This window comes from Vanellus vanellus, assembly GCF_965231255.1.
Source record: "Vanellus vanellus genome assembly, chromosome: 1".
Lineage (NCBI taxonomy): Eukaryota > Metazoa > Chordata > Aves > Charadriiformes > Charadriidae > Vanellus > Vanellus vanellus.
Genome location: NC_138905.1, coordinates 57,845,309 through 57,865,860, shown reverse-complemented (window position 1 = coordinate 57,865,860; position 20,552 = coordinate 57,845,309). Strand labels below are relative to the sequence as shown.

The 20,552-nt window shown below is 54.6% G+C and overlaps 2 protein-coding genes across 2 annotated transcripts; both read right to left on the bottom strand.

Moving 5' to 3' along the window:
- Positions 1 to 2,152: 2,152 nt before the first annotated feature.
- Positions 2,153 to 7,226, bottom strand: LOC309669474 (extracellular serine/threonine protein kinase FAM20C-like; the record flags this gene model as incomplete). The annotated part of the gene is made up of 10 exons (XM_082480168.1): positions 2,153 to 2,387; positions 2,489 to 2,548; positions 2,691 to 2,772; positions 3,322 to 3,431; positions 3,569 to 3,749; positions 4,037 to 4,152; positions 4,334 to 4,426; positions 4,898 to 4,976; positions 5,076 to 5,251; positions 6,748 to 7,226. 10 exons carry the CDS (start codon positions 7,224 to 7,226, stop codon positions 2,153 to 2,155), a joined length of 1,611 nt encoding a protein of 536 aa, XP_082336294.1.
- Positions 7,227 to 12,534: 5,308 nt separating this feature from the next.
- DNAL4 (dynein axonemal light chain 4) lies at positions 12,535 to 17,465 on the bottom strand. Its single transcript, XM_082497815.1, has 4 exons — positions 17,438 to 17,465; positions 15,815 to 16,030; positions 14,880 to 14,963; positions 12,535 to 13,674 (listed from the first exon to the last, which is right to left on the bottom strand). Exons 2-4 carry the CDS (start codon positions 15,884 to 15,886, stop codon positions 13,510 to 13,512), a joined length of 321 nt encoding a protein of 106 aa, XP_082353941.1. The 5' UTR covers positions 15,887 to 16,030; positions 17,438 to 17,465; the 3' UTR covers positions 12,535 to 13,509.
- Between the last annotated feature and the right edge of the window lie 3,087 nt (positions 17,466 to 20,552).

Sequence of the window (20,552 nt, the reverse complement as noted above, 5' to 3'; positions counted from 1 at the left end):
TTATTTTATTATTTTATTTTGTTTTATTTTATTTTATTTTATTTTATTTTATTTTATTTTATTTTATTTTATTTTATTTTATTATTATCACTTATGGGGAAGCGGGGGGAGATCGGGAGGGCCCATCCCCACCCCCTGGCTGCCCGCAGGGACCTGATCATCAAACCCCTCAGCCCCCCGGGGGTCTACCCCCCTCCACACCCCCCGCCATGTGCACCCACGCTGGCAGGCCACCGGGCAAATCCCACCGGCCATGGTGGCCCAAAATGGGGACTCCCAGGCGCAGGGCTGCGCCCTGGCCCAGTTTGGGTTTTACTGGGGCGGCTGTTTTTGTCATTGCCAGCCCCAGTTGGGGTGGGAAATACCCAGCACCCCCACGCACCAGCCGGCACAGCCGAACCCGTCCTGCGGTGTGGGCAGCCCCGCTTGACGCCCGTGTGCCCACGCCGCCTCGACCGGGCAGGCGGGTTCTGCTGCTCCCCGGGACCGCGGCCTCAGACGCCCCATTACCATCCCTCTCCCCCCCACCCCACGGGCGGCCGGGCCGGCTCGGCGTGGAGGGAGGGGGGTCACCAGCCAAACCCGGCTGCTCCCGTGGGACTTTGAACGGGTGACGGTGACGGCGCAGCCGGGACCTTGTGCCAACTTGCCGGGCTGAGAAAACAGCCGCCCTCCCACGCCCCGGTGTTTAAATCCCACAGCGCCTCAGGAAAAGATTTGCCTGGGGAGTGGGGGTGGAAGGGGGGGGGGGGGGGAACCGGCTGCCCGAGTCTGGAGGCGGTTGTGGGGTCCCGTCTGTGGGGCACGGGGCGGGAACAGCCCCGCCGGCTTTGGGTACGGAGAGAAAAAGGTTGTTTATAGAAAGGGTTAGAAAATATGAAGCTGGCAGAAGGGGAGTAACCTGTTGCGAAACAGCCCCGAAGCCTTTTCCTCCCCGTGTGCCGGGGTTTGGGGGTTTGGCGCTCAAGCGGGGGCACGGGCAGGAGGACCAGGAGGACGTGCCGCCCGTGTCGGGGGGGGGGGGGGGGGGCCACACCGCAACAAACCCCCATTCAGAGTCCCCGGCCCCGTTGTGTAACGCAGACAGATCCTCTTTGTTTCCCTCTTTTTTTTTTTTTTCTTTTTCTTTTTTTTTTTTCCCTCCCTCCTTTTTGAGCCCATTTTTTGTTCTGGCCTAAAGCTCCGCTTGGCTTTTCCAGGGCAGCTCCGTCTCCCGCTGTGCCAGCCTCTCCTGCAGCTTCCCATCACCCTGTGGGTGACAGATCAGGCTGGAGAACATCTCTTCTCCCCCGGTGGCACCTTTATCTGTGGCCACGCCATCCTGGGGACACCGGTGGTGGCCGTAGTGGTGGCACCTGCCCTGGCTGATGTAACCCTGCCGCGGATTAACCCCCCCGGGAGGCTCAGGGGATAAGCTGGTGCTGAGCCACCGGGCACTAAATAGGGTACATGGCCCCAGGTCAATCCGTCCCCTCCCAGGAGCCACTTTTTCGGGCAGGGAGGGAACCAGCAGTGGTTCCCAGGGAATTTGGGGGGGGGGGGTGTGAGATGCTGGGGCGGGGTTGGGTAGGGGGGTAGTGGGGCTTGTCCCCCCCTTGCTGCACCCCAGGAGCTGTGGAGGAGGTGGCAATGCCGGAGCCATGGGGGTGTTTCGGGTGGGCGTGGGAAGAGCGGGGCAGGGCTGTGGCGAGAGGCCAGGAGCTCGTGCCTCAGTTTCCCCACACCAGCAGTGGGGAGCCTCAGCTCTCTTTTGGGGGTCACCAGCACATCACCGTGCTGGGGGGGGGGGAGGGGGGGGGAACAGAAGGAGCTTTCCAACCGCTCGAGTTTGGCAGCCCTTGCTGGGGAAAGGCAGGAAAAATCCCTCCCCTTTCCTAAAAGGCTTTGGAGGGCTGAAGTGACACGTCCAAGCATGCAAGGACAGGCCAGGGCTGGGAAAGCAGCCCTGGTGGGGAAGTTCTCAGCTCATGTCTTCTCCACTAGGCCAACCTTTTTATTTAAATACCCTCCCCATCCCGGCCATCCTTACAGCCCGCTTCCCTGGTGCATCGCGCCGCTGCCTCCGGCGCCGCCGCAAACCAACGCTACGCAGAGTCGGAGCTGCATGCCGCTCCCTAACACCCCAATCCAGCGGGGTACCGAGCTCCCCCCATCACACCCGTGACCCCACATCATCCACCAGCACCTCGTCCGGGCGGACCGCCCTGGCCAGGCAGCGTCCCACCACTGCCAGCACCTTCCCCAGGCGACGGTCCAGCGCCCGCAGGTGGGGCTCGGCCAGGACGGGGGCCAGGGGGTCGGTGGCCAGCGCCTCCCGCAGCAGGTCGCTCAGGCGGTAGGGCTGGGTGGCCAGCAGCTGCAGCCGCAGGTAGGTCGACTTCTTGATGCTGGTGAAGATGAGGAAGGAGAGGTCTCAACCCACGGAGCCTCTCCCCCCCTCTGATGGCAGCTTGGGGGGGGAGGGGGGGGGGCGGCGGGACCCCCTTACCTGCAGCATTGCTGGAGAGGGGCCAAGATGGACAGTTCGTCGCGCGAGTGTGTGCCAAAGCTGGGGGGGGAGAAGCCTACCGGTGGGCATCAGGGTGGCATGGCCCCATGGCTCAGGGCCCAACGCAGGGTGCTTTTCGGCAAGACCCGCCGTCTCCCCCACCCCTTTGCTGGGATTGCTTCCTCCCACCCCCCCACTTTACCCACGCCCGTTGTCCAGGTGGAGCAGGAAAGTGTCATTCCCAAATTTCTCGAAGGTCTCGTAGTGGTGCCGGTCCATGTTGCCTGCGGTGGGGCAACAAATTAGGCATCGGGTGGTGGGCCAAGAGGTGGGAGCAGGGACATGGAGCACCCTCCTGCTGCGAGACTGAAACCCGGAGGCTGGGGAAAAGGGCTGGGGGCACCTCTAAGGTGCCCATATGGTGGCCATGGTTGGGGGGGCAACCAGAGCAGATACCCTGGGGTCTCCAGGCCCTTTGTCATCCTGGCAGCCCCGTGGAGGGACAACAGCAGCAAATGGAGCAGAAGTAATGGCAAAGGCATGGCTGGGTGGCTGGGGACGAGGAGATGGGAAGCTCTCCAAGTCAGATGATGGCAGGGGGACAGTAAGGGGAGGAAGGAGCAGCCGCGGGGACGGGAGGGGCAGCACGAGCCCCAGGGAGTGTGGCCACCGGTCCCGGCTCCCCAGGGGCTGCACGTGGGAGCCTGCTGGGAGACGCTTCCTGTGCCTGGGGTGTTCAGCTGGGACCTCCCCGGCATCTCTCATCCTTCTGCTTGTGCCTCTTGGTCCTGAGGGGTCCCCGCAGCCCCCAGCGCTGGCACAGTGGGGCTCACCCATGAGGAAATCAAGGACCGTCATGTCGATGAGATCGAGGAGGCGATGGCCACTGTCATAGGGCGGCGTCTCTCGCACCTGCGTGCAGTAGTTGGGGTTCAGCTCCCACCTGCAGGGCAGAAGACGGGGCGGGGGGGACGGGGCCGTGAGAGCGGCCGTGGGGTGGCCCCCTCCCATCCCACAGCTCTGCTGCCCCGTGCCGCCCATGCCCCCCATGCCCCCCGTGACCTCTGTGCCCCGGCTCACTCAGCCTTCTTGCTCTTGTGGTAGGAGCGGCGCCAAGGGCTGCGCCAGGAGCGGCGCTTGGCCAAGGTCTTGTCAGGCAGCAACGCGGCCATGGAGCCCTCCAGCCGGTCCGGCTTGCCGCAGAGGGCGTGCTCAGTGGAGCAGTAGTAGGAGCACTCCCCGTAGAAGCAGACGTTGCCCGCTGGCAGTGGGGACAAAGCAAAGGTTGACAGAGAGCAGGAGGGCAGACAGCCTGATGCTACCCCCTTCCAGGGTGGTCCAGCAAGCAGCCAGGTAAGGATGCTCCATGCACTGTGGCCATGTGCCACCAGCAAAGCAATGGCAAGGAAAGCCTTGAGTCCTGGACCTGGTGGGACCTGGAGCAGTCCCCAAAGGGACAGTTTGCCCCAGTCAGGGCAGGAAGAGCTGGCTCTAAGTGAGCTCCGCGTGGGCAGCCATACAGGAGGATGGATGGCAGTGAGAGCTCACCTGGGGAGATGAAGAAAGTCTTGGCCAGTTTCTTGTCTGTCGTGATGTCACGGATCTCCTTTGTTATATTGACCAAACGGCCAGAAACTGGAGGGATTCGCCGGAAATCCAGGATTCTGAAACGCAGAACGAAACCTTTTCTTGCCAACCCAGACTGGTTTTCGCAATGAGTTATTAAAACCACCGTGAGATGCAGATATCCCTCACACTGGGGAGGAAGAGCTGGGATGAAGGAGCATTTTCTCTGCTGCTTTGCTGTCACAGGAGGGCAGAGTTGGATGCAAACCTTGCACTCACCTGTCCAGGTGGAAGGCTGCAATCTCTGCATTGTGCCGCTCAAAGTCCGAGAAGTAGAAGAAGTCGATGGGGGTCTCCTGGTCCCGGGTCTGCCTGGGAGGAGAGGGGAAGGTGGGGGCCATGGCCATGGACGGAGTCACCCCGAATGTGGGCTTGGCTCCAAACCACCCCGCACCTTGTGTCCCTCGTACTACTGGAGACACAGCCAGACCTAGTCTCCTCCAGTCGTTCCCTGCTGGGTGGTGCGATCCCAAATCCCCCAGCCAGGTGCCCACACACCCCCTGCTCCCAACCCAAGGGCTGGGAAGCCCTCATGGACTGGAGGGTACTCATGGACCATCTTCTTCTTTCCACCACTGGAGGTCACTACCCCATCACAAGCTGCTCCCAGCCTGCCGCAAGCACCACCAGGGAAGGCGAGAAGGGGACCAACATGCTCGCCTCAATTTTGGGGTGGGGGGCAGCAAACTAAACATTTCTCCCTCCGTAGTGTCCTCCAGCTGTGCCTCACCACCTAACAGGACCGTGTGGGTGGGGTATGAGGTTGTCTCCGGCTCTACTCACTTCATGGGCTTGAAGAGAGCCTGCCCATAATTTGGGAACGTCATGATGAGCTTGAGCTGGGTCCCGCCGGACTTCTGGACTGAAAGGGGGCACACAGGGATGAGGGGGGTGGGCAGCAGGCAGTGGGGCAGGGGTGCGGGCAGGGGTGCGGGCAGGGGTGCGGACAGGGAGGTGGTACCCGAGCTGATGATCCTCTGCGTGGCCAGGTCCTGGAGGAGGGTGGGCATCAGGGGATCCTGGCGGGGGTACAGCTCGTAGCGGTTGATGCCAATGTGGAATTTGAGCCAGGCGGGGTAGGTATCGTAGGCCGTCTTCCCTGTCGGGAGGAGCGTCTCGGCTTTACTGCTGCTGACCCTGCAGCCCAATAGCCACCACCACCCCAACAACAACAGAGTTTAGTTGGAATGGGATAGGCACCGTGTCCCCAGGCCCTTCCCAGGAACCAGTGCATGGAGGGTGAGGTGAGGGGAAGACCCAGCACAAGCCCTGGATGGTGGTAAAAACCCCTGCCCCATGGACCCTTCTTGGGGCTCCTGGCACCTGGGCAGATTCCACCCATGGCTGGTGGCCGTAGAGACGCACCAGCGTGGCTAAAGGGGTCTCAGTGGCTTCCCTCACATCCCCCATGGAAAAGCCCTGGGCTGATTCTGCTCCTCTTATCCATGCTTTTATTCCCCTGACAGAGCAGCTCATCTTGTCATATTTCCCCAGGGATTAGCTCCCGGGAATACAACTGGCTACACACACCCATGTGCTCAGTGGGGGCACATACATATTTGTAAAACAAGGGTGGAGGAGGAGGGGCTTCCCAGCCATCCCCACCACCAGCCTGAACTCCCACCCTCAACGTCCAGCTCCCCTTGGGTGGGTTTATTGCACGCTCCTGGTTTCCCCTGGGAGGGGATGAGTTTGGGTTAGTGCTACCCCTGTCTCTGTGCCTCCTGCAAATCTGCAGTTTGCTGGCATTCAAGGGGGGCTCCTGGGGGTATCTGCCCCTCCTCTGCACCAGCACCCACCAGCACTGCAATGGGACAGTCCCACCCAGGGCATCTATTAACCCAAATCCACCTCTCTCTCTCTCAGAAAGTGCAGACTGTGGCCCAATTTCATCAAACCAGACCCATCTCCCATGGTTATCCATAGGGAGGGTGGTCCTCAGAGACAAGGCAAATGCCCATTTGTGGAAACCAGCTCTTTAACCAGCTTTTATTCTCTCCCAATTTTAGCAGCCACTATGTTTGGAAGGTGTGCTTTCCATAAGGAAGCTGCTACGTGTTATTGACGCTAAAGCTTTTAATATCTTCCCTCCTAATTAGAGGTTAGTAGTCCAGTGATAAAAATAGGCAGCCGGCAACGGTGAGCTCACCATACGGCCGAGCCTAAAGAGGTCAGGTGATGCCCTGCGAGATGCAGGACGGGAACAGTCTCATGGTTAGAGTAACCTACATTGCAGGCTTTGCATCTTCAACGTGTCGGGGGGGGTGGGGGGGGATGAAACTGGTTAGAAATCTGGAGTGGGGACTTCCTCATATATATATATAGAGAGAGAGAAACCAAAGGCTAATCTGCATTGGAGATGAGGAGATCACCTAAAAGGTACCCTACATAATACTATGAATAATTCAAGAGTCCCCTTTGGCTTCACCATGTGCCACAGGCTCCCGGGTAGCAGCCCAGAAATTCAGGTTTAAGAGAAGACTTGAGGTACAAAAAGAGCATGCTTGGCTATCAGGGCCCCTCCGGGGTAGGATGCTGATCTACGCAGGGAAATGACATGTTTGGTCCCTGCCGCCTGTCCCCTCAAACCCCGTATCCCCCCAAAACAAGCCAGGGCTGAGCTCGCTGCTCACCATTCGTCACTCCCGCTGCTGCGCAGGCTGAACTTCTCCATGGGGTTGACGACAAACAGCTTGTCTTTCTCTGTCACCTCCGGGATTGGGATGTTGTAAAGAGGATGCTTGAAGAGTGCCACCAGCTTTGATCCCTCGGTCCGCCCTGCATTCCCCTCTCGGCTCTGGCGCCGGACCCCCGGCTCTCCAGCCCTTGCGCGCAGCCCCACTCCCTGCGGCTGGGAGCTTTTCTCCAAGGAGCCGTTGCTGCCACTGAAATCCTGAAGGATCCGCAGGCTCAGCTTTTTGGGGCCAGCCAGCACAGGGCTGCCGGACGGGATGCCTGAGGCTTTCGGTGCTTTCGTGTTGCAGCCACAGGGCCCACGGGCTGCGGGGAGAGCCAAATCCATCACCAGGTGCACCAGGAGGGCCAAGAGCAGGAGAAAGAGGAGGCTGACTTTAAATTTCCTTTGGAAAAGTGTTTGCAGCCGGCGCCGCATCCTTCCTCACCCGAGACGCTCAGCTAGGGGTGGGCACCCACCCAGGGCCAAAAGAGAGTTGGTGCGGCCACACCGTCTATGCCAAAATAGGAGTGAGACGTCCTGATTTTAGAGCATCGCAGCAAAAGAGCAACCGGTGCAAGGGCAGAGTCACAGGAAAGATCTGTCACCGCAGCACCTCGCAGGGTGACACCACCAGGCTGGCAGCAGGATGGGGCGGGAGGTTGCTGTGGGGTTTATCAGTGCTGATAAGGGGCGAGCTGGCATCACCAAAGGTTAGCGTGAACTGGGCAAGTTCCAAATCAATAGCCACAAGGCTGGCTCGGGGACAGCGATGGCTGCAGATAACCCTTGCACCATCCTGTCCCTCTGTGCTGTCACCTGCACACACGGGGCTGCAGAACATTCTTGGTATCGAGGGCATTAAAGCGGTTCTGTCCCTCTGCAGCACCCGCCCTGCCCAGCACTACGCAGCCCCATTCCCCATGTCCATCATATCTGCACGCTCGTAGTCCAGGAGAGGTTTTTCTCCTGCTGCTCAGCCAGAGGAATTTATCACTCTCCCCATCTATTCAAAATCACTGGTACTCAACTCACCTTTCAAAAACCACTCAAACTGGGCAAAACAAAGGGGATGTGAGTATCAGCATCACTGGGAGGGGAAAAGCTGGGCTGGCAGTGTAAGGAAGGGCTGTCAGGCAGGTGAGGTTCACGGGCAGGGATGCTCCTGGGGCCTCTAAAGCAGGCAGGCAGGAGTGGGGATGCTGCCTGCTGCCTCAGGCATCAGCACAGAGGGACAGCGGGACCCACCGACCACCGGGGAGGACTGGCAGCTTGTGGAAGGGGAGGACAGCCCATTTTTACAAGAAATTTACTTTTCCAGTGACATCCAGGGACACAAAGCTGGGCTACATGGGCAAAAATGGTCGGTGACTTGTAGGGAGGGAGCTCTGGATTTGTTAAGGGACAGAGAAGCACGGGACCACCCGTAACAATCCTGGGAACTTGGGTACAGAGTTTGGAGTGATGTTTTTCCTCTTTTCAATTTCCCAAAGGATGCAGAGGGCATGTGAAACCCTGTACATCACATGGTCCTTCCTCTCTGTGTGATGTAGCAGCAGCCAGCTCGGACGTCCTCGCTCCAAGCCAGGGAGGGTATGATGAGAGGTGGGCAGGAGGGGGTAAACTGGAAACCCCCTCCTCTGCTGTCATCCCTGCACTACCCTCTCACTTGCACTGCCCTCTCCGCACCGTCCCGTGCCGGCTCCATCCGTGCCGGGCTCGGCCCCCTCCCAGGCGGTGCAGTGAGAACGCGGTGTTCTTGGCTCGTCGTGTCCCACGGCGCGACAGTTGCCTGGAAACCGCCTCCGGCTGACTCCATCAGACGCCCCAGATTCAGCCAGCCCCGCGTTCCCTTCCCTGTGCCTTGCGCTGACAAGATGGCCGATGGGAGCCGGGGCGAATGGGGAGGAGGAGGAGGACAGCTTTCCAGCCTGGCTGGCGAGCTCGAAGCCCTGCAGAAGGAGCCGGGCGGAGGGGAGCAGATGGCTTCCCCGGGGAAGGGAACACGGCGTCTTGCTCCATGAGGTTTGCTGGATCCAGTCCGGACGTACGGTTTGGAAAGAAGGCGCCTAGGAGGGGCTGTAGCTGGAACATGGGATCGTTAGGTCATTGCTAAGCAAAAAAAAAAAAACACCAACAAAAAACATGTGCTCACCGCTTGCATCAAAGGAGCTGGGCTCGTCTCCCGGAGCAGGGCCACAGATTGCTTTATTCCAGAGCCAGCCCTGGGGGACAGAGGGGAGAGGGAGACCCTCCTTCTTCCAGTGCTCCAAACTGGGCTGGGGGGGGATAGAAACCTCCCTCCTACATCCTAAACCCAGACAGGGACAGGGACCCTATGGACTGAAGCCACCCTACTGACAGGGAGTCCCATCCCTGGGCTAGGGGATCTTGCAATCCTATCCCCCCACCCTGATTTAGCATCCCATTGGAAAGCAGAGGCAGGAGGATTAGGTGGGGCACTTGCCACCCTTAGCACTTCAATGCCAGCATTAAATATTAACCAAAAGATTTTTCAGCGAGTCAGACGCGAGCCTGCAGCACCGGGGAAGAGCTAGAGAGCTTCAAAGCCTGCCCCGACTGCCTGACAGCATGGTTGACGTACCTTGTTGCCATGACATCATCGCAGAGAAGCGGTTGAGTTTGCACCTCTTTCTTCCCATCTCACACCCCCCCCCCCAAGCTCTTCCTCCATCTTCCCAGCGCCTACCCCTCTTCCCAGCAGGTTCCAGTCACCCTTGGGGTGGAGGAGGAGCCACATCCGAGGACATTTCCACTGCTGGCACCGAGTCAGGACTCCCCGGCAGCCGATAATGATGTTGCCCATCTCCCCTCAGTGGGGAGGGATGAAGTCATGAAGCATAGCCCTCTGAGCTGCTATCGCAGCTTTCCGGGAAGGGGGATAGAAAGGGTCATTTCGGCTGGCACCAACGCATCACCCTGTGTTTTTCATCTCCTTTTCTATATCTGACTCAGTTTGATGCTTTGATGGGTAATGGCAGCAATATGCAGGGGGCAAGAAATGAGAGAGGGAGAGGAGAACACAATAGCAAGCCACCTGTTGCCAACTTCCCCAGCTTTCTGCTGAAAATTCATAAGGTAAAATCCTTCAGTAAGAGACTGCAGTTTTATATTCAAAAGCAGATAGGCCCTAGAGGCTCCAAAGCATCAGCCGCAGAGGGGTCTCGGGAAAACACAGGACAAGGCATCATCTCTGATCCACGAACCGTACTCCCCTGAAAATTACAGGCATGCCCCAAACTGTGCCAGTTCCACAGCATAAGGAGGGCAAAAGTCTTTCTTCTAACGCATAGGGGCCAGCACAGCGTGGCTTGACTTGCAACAGGCAGGAAAATTGGTCTGCTTTAGTGAACACTTGCCTCAGAGCAGGGCCTTGACAGGCACAGCTGAATTTGGGGAAGCTGAGGTTCGTGCTTTCGCATACAGCGCTGATGACAAGCACGCAAACCAGCTATGATGGATTGGCTTCTTCATGGTAACTTCTTGTGGGAAAGCTGTTACCCTTGGAAACAAAAATAGCCTGCCGCTCTCCCGTGAGCCACCTTGCACCTACCTTGGTGGAGGTACAGTGTGTGAGCTGACTTGCTGCAAATTCACACCTAGCTCACCTCAATCTGTTTGCGTGCTCATGCTTCGAGAAGGCTGGGGAGGGGTCACCACTTGCCTGTTACTGAGGCAGGTCATGGAGACATTAGCTTTGGTCAGCTGGTGGCCAAAGAGATAACAAATTGGCAGCAAGGCCAAAAGATTGTGTGCTGAGGTAAGCAGCACCCTGTGATCGTCTGCAGGTCAGCCTGACCCTGCAGAGATGCCCATGACCAGCATGTTTGTGCATATGCACACAGCAGTTAATTATTCATTAGTGTGAAAGCAGCACGATTAAAGCAACTATGGTATGGCTGAAGGTATCAACATGCTCCAATGCAGGCCATTCCAAAGGCACTGGCTTTACCTTTTCCTCTGATCTGAGAGGAAATAGAAAGTTGTGGAAGAGAAAATCTTTTCCACCTGTCAGCTGCAGAAAGTGCCAGCCAACAGTGCTGTCTTCATGTAACAGCAGCCAGCTGGAGCAAAACAGAGTAACCGCACCAAGAGACAACTCAAAGGATTTGAACTCTTCTACACCGCACAGCAATTCTGCCACCATGGCCCACTGCACAGGGCAGGTATCATGGTGCCAACTATTTTATGACACCAGTTATGTGTCTCCCACCCTACCTTGCAATTCCCTTCCACCTGATCAATAAGGAATTATGTGAGAGGATATCGGGCCCAGCCAGCACAGATGGTCCAAATTTGAAATAATTTCTAGTTGTCTTCATATTACTCTAATTCCTGGCTTACACAAGAGCTCCTGACATGATGAAGTGGAGGAAGGAAATCTCTAACATCACACTGAGGTTCAGAGAAGGAACAAAAGGAATTGTAAGCCTCTACACCAGTTTGATCCACTGCAGGCACTAATGCAGAAAGGTCCTTCAGAATGGAACTATGGACTAGAGTGTGGCCTCACACAAAACACAAGGTGTCAATGGTACTGCTGGCGACGTTCTGAGAGGAAAGCCTGAAAATCAAGGAAGCCACAAATACAAGACCCTGAAGGTCAGAGCAGAAGCATGCTGGCTGGGCAGAGGACATGGTGTCCTGGTTTGAGGTAAAACAGAACCAATTTTGTTCAGTAACTTCGCTTCTTAGCTGGGCCTCTTCTAACAACTGAAATTAACTGCATATTGTGCAGACAATGTTCACTCTCTCAGAGTGATAAGGCCAAAATTGTTTATAGCTGATGCCCAGGCATGGTATGCAGAGAGGCTCCTGCTTATACTTATTGCTATAACACCCAAGGCCAACCAACTCTGTTATTTGCCACGTTGGAGGGTCGGAAGCGGAAAAGCATAGTGGGGTCCCACCTGCAGGGAGGAGCGGACAGGACAGGTGACCCAAAACTGACCAACAGGGTATTCCATCCCACCTGCCTCATGCTCAGTATAAAAGCTGAGGGATCAAAGGGTCACGGGCTCTTCCTTCAATGGCTAACGTCTGAGGAGGACTCTGTTTGTCTGCCTGTGATCCCAATCCTGAATCCAGATCCGGAATCCAGTTCCTGTCCGTCACTGAGTCCAGCCTGGGACTGCCCCAGTGCCAGCCAGTGACGTGATTGTCATCTCGGGAGCTTGATACAATTTTGTATATATTTTTCATTATTTCTTTTTATTTTATTATTAATATTTCATTAAAGTAGTTTAGTTTCTTCTAAACTCATAAGTCTCTTTTTCCTCCTCTGCCTCTCTCTTTGTAGAGGGGTAGAGGGGAGCATCTGTCGGTCCCGTCTGGGGTCCCTCGGGTCCCCAGTGGTGGATTTGGCCTAAACCACGACACATGGGAACACTCCCTTGCTGCTACTGCTCGGACAGCTGTGTGGACTCAGGACTTTGGCCGGCAGCACTGTGCGTCTGACAACCTTCCTCAGCATTGTGGCTTGCACTGGTAAAAGGAGTTGAACAGGGAGGATAAGAGCATGGCTCTGGTACCTACAAGTCACCCAGGAAACATGCAGGATGGAGAACTGTCACTGTCCTCCCTCTGAACTACACCACTGCTTGCTTACTTCCATGTTTCCTGAACTATTTTTCCTTCTCATCCTCCACTTTGGGATTTCCATTTTACAACACACAGAGAAAAGGACATTTTACTAAATTTTTATTGTAAAAACACAGTTCCCCAGATTTATATAAATAACCCATATATGTAACATACAATTACGTTCGTTCCATCCTCCAACATTGACAGCTTTAAAAAAATGCAACAGGCTAAAAGAACGCTAGTCCAAAAAGACACTAGGTTTCTGATGACCAAGTGATATCTCACATGGAGCCTCCTTCCTCTACCAGCCTCCAAACAAGATGCTGAAAGTACACAGCACTTGCAACACCCCCAAGAACTGACAGGGAGGCATTCGAGCCTTATGAATAGTTCTCACCCACTCCCCAGGCGTCGTCAGCCGCCCGTGTTTTCATGCTATCTCAGTGTGCGGTGGGTGAGAAAGGAGGGGGCAGTTTGCATAGCAACCTCCTACACCCAGGCAGCTCAGCTGTTGTACCCTCCCAAAAGACACGGGGAAGGGCAAGCAGAGTCTGCTTCCCTGTAGCTAACACCTCCACGGGCAGCCTAAAGGGAGACCCTTGGCACTGCCTGTTCTGTATGGACATCTCAGAAGAGGGAGAAGGTATTCTTGGCATCCAGAGAGAGGAGAGACAGGTGCTGGTTAGAGCCATACCACATGGTAGTGGAGAAGGCAAAGAAGAGAGGACACGATGTGGAACAAGTGGGAGGAAAAATAAAACGTCAGGCTAGATAGCACCTTTTCTCTTTCACTTCCCCCTCCTAGCACTGCCGTACAGCTCCGCAGCGTGTCGTGAGATTACCTATTCCCCACCTCCTTCCTGCTTCGGCTCAAACACCAAGGAAAGAGCCACAGACAGATGAGAAAACCCACGAGCAAGGACAGGACAGCTTAGCAAGTTTATACGCGCACACGCACCAACTATATGTATCCCACGGAACTGTTACATCAGTATGAAAAAAAAAAATCTTGACGTTTTAACTATTAAAAATAAAGCCCCACCTCCAGATTGTACAAAACCTGTTAACAGAAGGAAGAAATCTCTTGTATGCAGCAAGTCTGGGACCCAGCCAGATGTCAGGAGCACTTCCAGACACACACGGCCAGGCTGCCACCAAAGAACATGTACAGCAGATTCTTCACCTCGTGAGTGATCTCAAAGCCAAAGCCTTCCCCAATCACCACGTGCCAGGAGGACCCAAATTTCTTGTCCATCATCTCTTTGATCATCTTGGCAGCGCTCTGGAGAATGTTAAGGAGGAGAGCATAGGGTGAGACAGAGCAAGCAGTTTTTATGCAAACATCCCCCTAGTTGTCTTCTCTCTTTAATAGACTACTCAAGCTGTGGGCAACAGGAATAGCAGCTGCACTGCAGGAACCGGGAGCTCCCCAAAGCTGCGCCCAAGGGTAAAACAAGACCACTGTGTTTTCAGCAGCCTCCGACAGCAGCTACGAGAAATTAAAGAACCGCATCTAGCAATCACTTCTCTTGTTCACACAGTCTGAAGCAAGAGATCTGCTCTAGATGCTGATGGAGTTATGCTGGGTGCAGCGAGTGTGAGAGGAGATTCAGGTCACTAAGCTGCAGCTATTTTTACAGGAGTCCATTTTTTTCCCCTCCAGCTAATTACCAAAACACTGAAACTAGGCTGACTTTTAAAAGGCTCGCTTCTCCCAGATCACACCCCACTTGATCTAAAAAAGGAGAGAGGAAGATTTTGCAGTGACATGTGGTATCTCAAGCAGGATAGGACAGAAGCAATCTCTGGCTTCATAGCTTTGCCTTGCTCCAACACAAAACTGCTCTGGCAACAAGCTGTTTGTGCCCCGCCCATGGAGCAAGGTGTGTTCTCCTCTTTGGCTCTCAAAGTTAAGGGCAACCTTTCCAAAAACCGTAACTTCTGCATCACCCCCCATTTATATGGTCTCAGTAATTTCATTCAAGAGGCTGAAAGCCAAGAGGGAAGACTTAACAGACTGTACTTAAAGATTCAAAGATTTTCACGTACTCATCCCCAAAACAAGAGTCTCTTTCTTCCCCACTCTGATGGGGATGGTCTTGCTCAACATTGAAGAACAGATGGGAGGGGCTCATATCCACACGGTTCTGAACCAAGCCCCCAGGACACAGGGCATTTTATGAACAGAGTGGAAGCACATCACAGGCAAGGCAGGATTGGGAAGGAGGTAAGGTTTGGGAGGCAGAATTGCTACTAATCTCTGCTTCTTGCAGGAGAGTAAAGGACTATTATGGATCTTGCAGACAAAGGGAACTGAATCCGAAGTCTAGCCAAGCTCTTGTCTTCTTCTACCCTTGCTCCGTGCAGAAAGAGTGTAATAGGATGTCAAGATCTGACTCCACTCTGCCCCACACCCTTAGCCCTGCTCCTGCAGGTTCCCTGAGCCGCAGCGACTGAAGGCTGGCCATTGTGGAATGTGGCTAGTACCTCGTTGTTGGTGGCATATTTCTCGCACGCCGTGACACACAACTCCATGGCCTCTACACGCATCTCCTCCGGCATATCTGTGTGCTGGAAAGAGCAAACAAACAAGAACTAAGCAGAAAAATAAGAGCTAGACACAAGACAATAGTAAGTAGCCCTTACTTTTGCACAGGGTATAGCGGGGGCCTAGACTGCTGGGTGTGGGCAAAAGGCAGCTACTCCCTGTGACTTTTACTGCTTGCTCAAGGTGGGGGGCCATCACCAGCAACACAGGCTTGTCTGTACACCAGCATTTCCACTGTTTCAGAGAACAGTAATATGAAAATGGCTTACTGCATTACAAGTGACCCATTTGTTTCTTTGTCCAAGCCAATGCAGAATTCTTCGCTACCTAACATTAAGACAAGCACTAAGTAAGCACAGGTTAAAGGAGGAGATAAATACATTTGCCAGTTTTTCTGTTATAAGATGAAGAGAAAGCATGTTAATACTGCTCCAACCACAGTCCTTAATTATTGCCATATGCCTAACAAAGAATTCTAAATTACACAGCCTTTTCTTCCTCTTCTGCTATCTGGCTGGCTAGCAAGATCTTTTACTCCAGCTCCTGTAGGAAAAAAAATAAAGCAAGGTGCATCAGCTGCATCCAGAATACAGGAGAGGGCTCCAAAGGCAGCATGTTCAACCTATTAGATGGGATCACTTTGCCCCAGGCTTCCCCTGGCTGACAGGAGCAGGGAGGGGAGAACAATGGTTCTAATAAATTTCCCTGACAGAGGCCAAGGACAGGGAGAAAGCAGCAGTGATGACTGGGACCCCTCCGCAGGACCATCAGTACACACATTCACAGCAACTACTCAGCAGGAGAAATGCTAGTTTGGAAGGTAGAATTTCCTATCTTAAACACTAGTAAATGCATAGTCCATCCCTCTTCTTACCCTAATCAGTGGAAAGCTGTGAAGTCTTTTATAATCAGCCTCCTCCTTTTTCCCCTCCCCGGTGTCTGCCATGGTCTTTCCACAGTGACCCCGGGAAGGGGCTGAGGGGCTGCCCGGAGCTCAGCAAGGTGCTGCAGCACAGACAGCTGAGAGGAACACGGCTCTGTGAACACAGGCAGAGCAGCTTCAGCAGGAGGGGAAACGGCCCAGAGGACACTGCTTGAACAAAAACAAACACAGGAAAGAGAAAGAAAGCTTTGAATTAAAATGGAAAGCCAATAAAACTATTACGAGAATATTGTCCCATCTCAGTTACCTGCTATTCCTCAGCACCACCTTTACACACCACACACTTAGAGCATTATCTTTCAGACCATTAATGCAAGCAAACTTAAAAAACGTATCATTTTCCATAAATGAGGCTTCAAGAACACAGCACTTCCCAGAAGCACCAATCGAGCTTGAGGGAAAGAGCCAAGTCAGGGTACAGCTTCCGACAAGGGAGGAGAGAACAATACATCAGCCGTTATGTCTATTGATTAATTCAAAAAGATTTTCCCAGGACTCTATTTTCCATGAGGGTTTCAAACTGCGCATGACAAGCAAAGGGTAAGAGTATTTTAGGAACAGGATCAGCGTACATGTCTGGACAGAAGTGTTTAATGGGAACATCTTGGTCTGGTTTGTGCACTTGCTCCTCACATCCCCGAGCATTTGTCAGCTGGGGAGAACCATATGGGAAAACTCTGGACCATGTCTCTGGGCCTAATTAACCGACCAGCTTGTCGGGCAACGCAGAGGCACAGCGCTGTCTGACTGGCAGATTCAGAACATTTCACCTGGTCTTCCCTCTGGGGCTCTCATCCAGAACAAAGCACCTTCCTCTCCTTCCCAGAGGACGCAAGGGTGATCCCATATTAAAGGGAAAACAAAACAAACATGGTGTCAGGCAACATCACCCAGACCAAGCATTTATGCCAAGTGTGTAGAGTTGCTGGCTAAAGCATCAAGTTGAACAAATTACGGTCTCTCACACAAGGGACTGTGGGACCTGTAGACGTCACCACCACAACTTCTACGGGACAGAACCATCACCTGGCTGGCACCAGCCTCCCGCAGCAGAGCAAACCCCGGGAGCCACTGCAATACCCAGCTTCACCCCGAGACGTGCCCGGGGCACAGACCGAGGCAGGCCGCCGGGGGCTGCCCCACGGGCCGACGGCGGTTTCACCAGGGAGGAGCCGCCAACGGGTGGCTGCGTCGTTTAAAGGCAGGGCAGGGAGGCGGCCTGGGGGCAGCCCGCCAGCCGTGGGTCCGGAAAAGCACGCCACAGCCCCGGCGGCGGGAGGGGGAGCAGCCAGGATCGGAGCCACCGGGTGGGGGGGAAAAGGGGGCACGGCATGGAGGAGCCCCCTCCGCGGCACCACCAAGGTATGCGGAGCGGCGGCGGAACGCGGTCCGAGCAGGCCGCACACCCGAAGCGGCCCCTTCACACCGGCCCGCCGCCCTCAGCCCCGCGGGAGGGGATGGAAGGAAAGGGGAGGGAAGAGCTCGGCTAAGCAGCCTCAGACTCAAAGACGCAACAGGGGGAAAGGGACGAGGGGGCTCCGGGCGCGGCCTCACCTCCGCCGCCGCCGCGGCCCGCACCAACAACCCAGCTCCTGTTACTAAGGAAGAGCCGTGCTTGTCGTAGCAACCGGCGCAGGAAGTCCCACTTACCTTGTCGTCCATTGGCTGTGAACGCGCCGCCCGGCGCGCCTGATTGGCGGTCTGCCTTGCCGGCCACCGCGCGGGAGGGCTTGGGGCGGCGGCAGGCCTGTGCGTCTGTCTTGTTCCGCTGCTGTCCGCGGCCTGGTGCTTATGCGGGGGTTGGCAGTGCCCGCGGCCCGGTGACCCTGCCAGGAGGCGGAGGGAGCTCCCGGAGCTGGGGAGGGGCCGCCAGCGCCGCGGGGGGGCTCGTTAAACCCCCGCCGTGGCCCGTGGTAAAGGCCCGCGGCCCCGGCTCGGAGCCGCACCCGCAGCCAAACTGCCTGGTATCTGGAGACTTCATATTTTTTCTGACTTAAAACTCTTTTGGGGCCAATTTCTACCTCTTGATTCACACAGCAAGGATAAACATTAAGGCAGTTTGGTGCAATTCAGTTTTGTTTTTTTTTTTTTTTTCCAAATGTGTTGTTTTCATTGTGTGGGAGAGGCAACCACTCCTGTTTGCTTGTTGATGCAACTGGAAAGAAGGAGAAAATAATGCTGTGAGGGTAAGGATGGGTCATGAGTTTGTAAGCAGCTCCTATAACACCCCCATCCCCACTGAGCCCATTGACCCCCTCCCGCCCTTCATGGCCTTTTTATTTGTAATGTCTGCTTGCTTTGAGGTTTTCCTTGTCTCTCAGCTCTCGGGGAAACCTGTGTTGTCTCTGCATCCCACCACCCAAACATGGGTTGCTTCTAAACCAGGGCTTAAACAGTTTCCTGGGGGGTCTAGGATTGTATTTGAAATTAATACAGGTGGACAAGCAGCAAGCTCCAGGATAGTACCAAGGGGAAAGACATCTCTTGTACAAAGCCCCAGCTGCTGGGCATGATGCCTGGGTTTCCATCAGGGCCTGTCCTTGTGTGGCAGGGTTGCTCATGGGCCAGACCTTCCATGTGGTCTTCTGGCTGGCGTATATTTGAAACATCCTCATTGCTGGCTGTCTGCTGAAAGAAGAATTGCTTTCTAGCTGTCTGAGAAGGAAAAGAGTAGGGGAGGAACAAGCCGGGCGCTTTCCTGTCCCTGCCAGCTTGTGAAGAAGTCCTCTTCCCTCACCATAATCTCCTATAGCTGTAGGGAGGACATCTTGTTACCTCTTTTGCTGGTGTAACAGTGAATCAGACCTCCTGGTTGCCATTTGCTTGACAAAGCAGTGGTGGAGGCAGCAGAGCTGTCTCTGGGCTTGGAAAGACAATGCTGCAGTGATTGTTTATCTTTCCCATTGGCTTCGGGCTTCGCTGCCGCTGGTGACAGGAATGAAGCGCTGCCTCCTGTCCCCCTTGTTTGCCTACTGCTCCTACTTCCTGTGCTGATTCCTTTTCCTTCCTCCTTTTGGCAAGCATCAGCTTCATGCAACAAGGCAGGCACAGAGTTAAAATTGTCAAGAGATAGATAAAAGCTGGGAGATCTTTTTTTTTTTTTTTTCAGGGGAGATAATTAGGAATAGAACCTCTGTGAGGAAGAAGATCCTTCCATCATCATTACTTTATCTCCAGGCAGCTACTCTAATCTCTCTGGGGACACAGCGCTTTCAAGCATCGTATTCTTGCTGTGTTTTTTTAATGCTTTAATCCCCATGTAGTTCACCCACTTTTGCTACTAAGCAGCAAGTCAGCGCGAGCTGGTGTGTTTGTGTGTGTATGCCTTTGTGTGTGAGTGTGTGTGGAGCGCGCATGCGTATATGATTCTGGGTTCAATTAAATCTGCTTTGGTTTTGATCAATGTGTCCCCAGGGAGTGTTTCCCTTGGGAAATGCTAGGTCTGGTTGTAAGGATTATTCATCAGCGGCTCCTAGGTGAAAAGCTAAAGAAAAATGGCCAAACCCCAAACTGCAGAGGGCTCAAAGTTAGGAACGCTGGGTTTTTTTTGTGTGATGGAGGTGGGTGATACAGCAGGGCTGCAAGGTAGAGATGTCTCCTGATGAAGGAGAGCATCCCACTGGCCTGTCCCCATCTGCTATGGCTTAACAAAATGCAGCAGCTTCATTTCTTGGCCCTCAAGTGCAAGGTTTCTGCAAGCTGCCTCTCTACATCACCATCCAGTCAAAGCCTTGTTGGGTCCCTTAGGTGCTAGCCCAAAAGGCAGATATGCATCTGGCTTCACGTCGTCTGGTCTTTAGTTTCCAAACCAAGTGACCGGGAACCTGTCTGTAGGTGAAGACAAGTCCAGAGCAAGGGGCTGATTCGCACCTCTGGATCTGTAAGGAAACTCAGCAGTTACTCTGCTCTGGCTGGTCTTTTTTTATTCGCCACTGATTGCAGGTGGAAACTCTTTCAGACCTTTGCCTTTGGCAGCCACAGTGAAATGCATTAAAACAAAGAAGCGCCATTTGCCATCTGACATTAAATTGTGTTGTACTCCTTAGCTGAGAAACAGAAATGTAACTGCTGGCTGCAAAATATATGTATATATAATATATATCTGTATGCACCACCCCATGCTTTCTTTTAGCCATCTCCATCACTGATGGCAGGAGGAGACCGGACAGCAAGCTGACTCCTCGTCAGGCAGAGGGGATCTGCAGTCTCTCTCTGGTCAAGTTGTGGGACCCCACATCATCCCTGTGAGTGGAGCTCCTGCTGTTTCCCATCTCCTCTCTGCAATAAAGCAGTGGGTTAGAGATAGCTGTCCTGTCTGTTGGCCGTGGCCCAGGGGCTGGGCACTGCTCCACACCGCCTCGGGTGGTACAGGAGGACCTGGGCTGGTGACTTGGGCCACGCTGAGGTCTGTCCTGCAGCTGCCCTGGGGTGGGTAAGATGGTTGTGGCTCTCTGCAGGCAGGAGGAGTGCTCAGGAGGCCCCATGGGGAAGTTGAAGTTGCGTTTTGCTGGGATCGGAGCCCCACCACGTTGCGTTGAGCTGAGGGAAGGCAGAGATGGGGATGCTGGTGTGTGGGAATAGGTGGCAGCTGAAAGCAGCCCAGCCCTCTGCTCCGGAGGAGAGAGCAACCTGCTTTGGGACAGACAGATCCCCATGTCTGCTGGGCAAG

Coding starts and splice junctions, on each gene's coding strand:
- DNAL4 (XM_082497815.1), bottom strand. CDS start 15,886: ATGGCAGACACCGGGGAGGGGAAAAAGGAGGAGGCTGATTATAAAAGA. Junction 14,964..15,814: donor ACAGCTTTCCACTGATTAGG/GTAAGAAGAGGG, acceptor TGCTCTTTCCAG/CACACAGATATGCCGGAGGA. Junction 13,675..14,879: donor AATATGCCACCAACAACGAG/GTACTAGCCACA, acceptor AACATTCTCCAG/AGCGCTGCCAAGATGATCAA.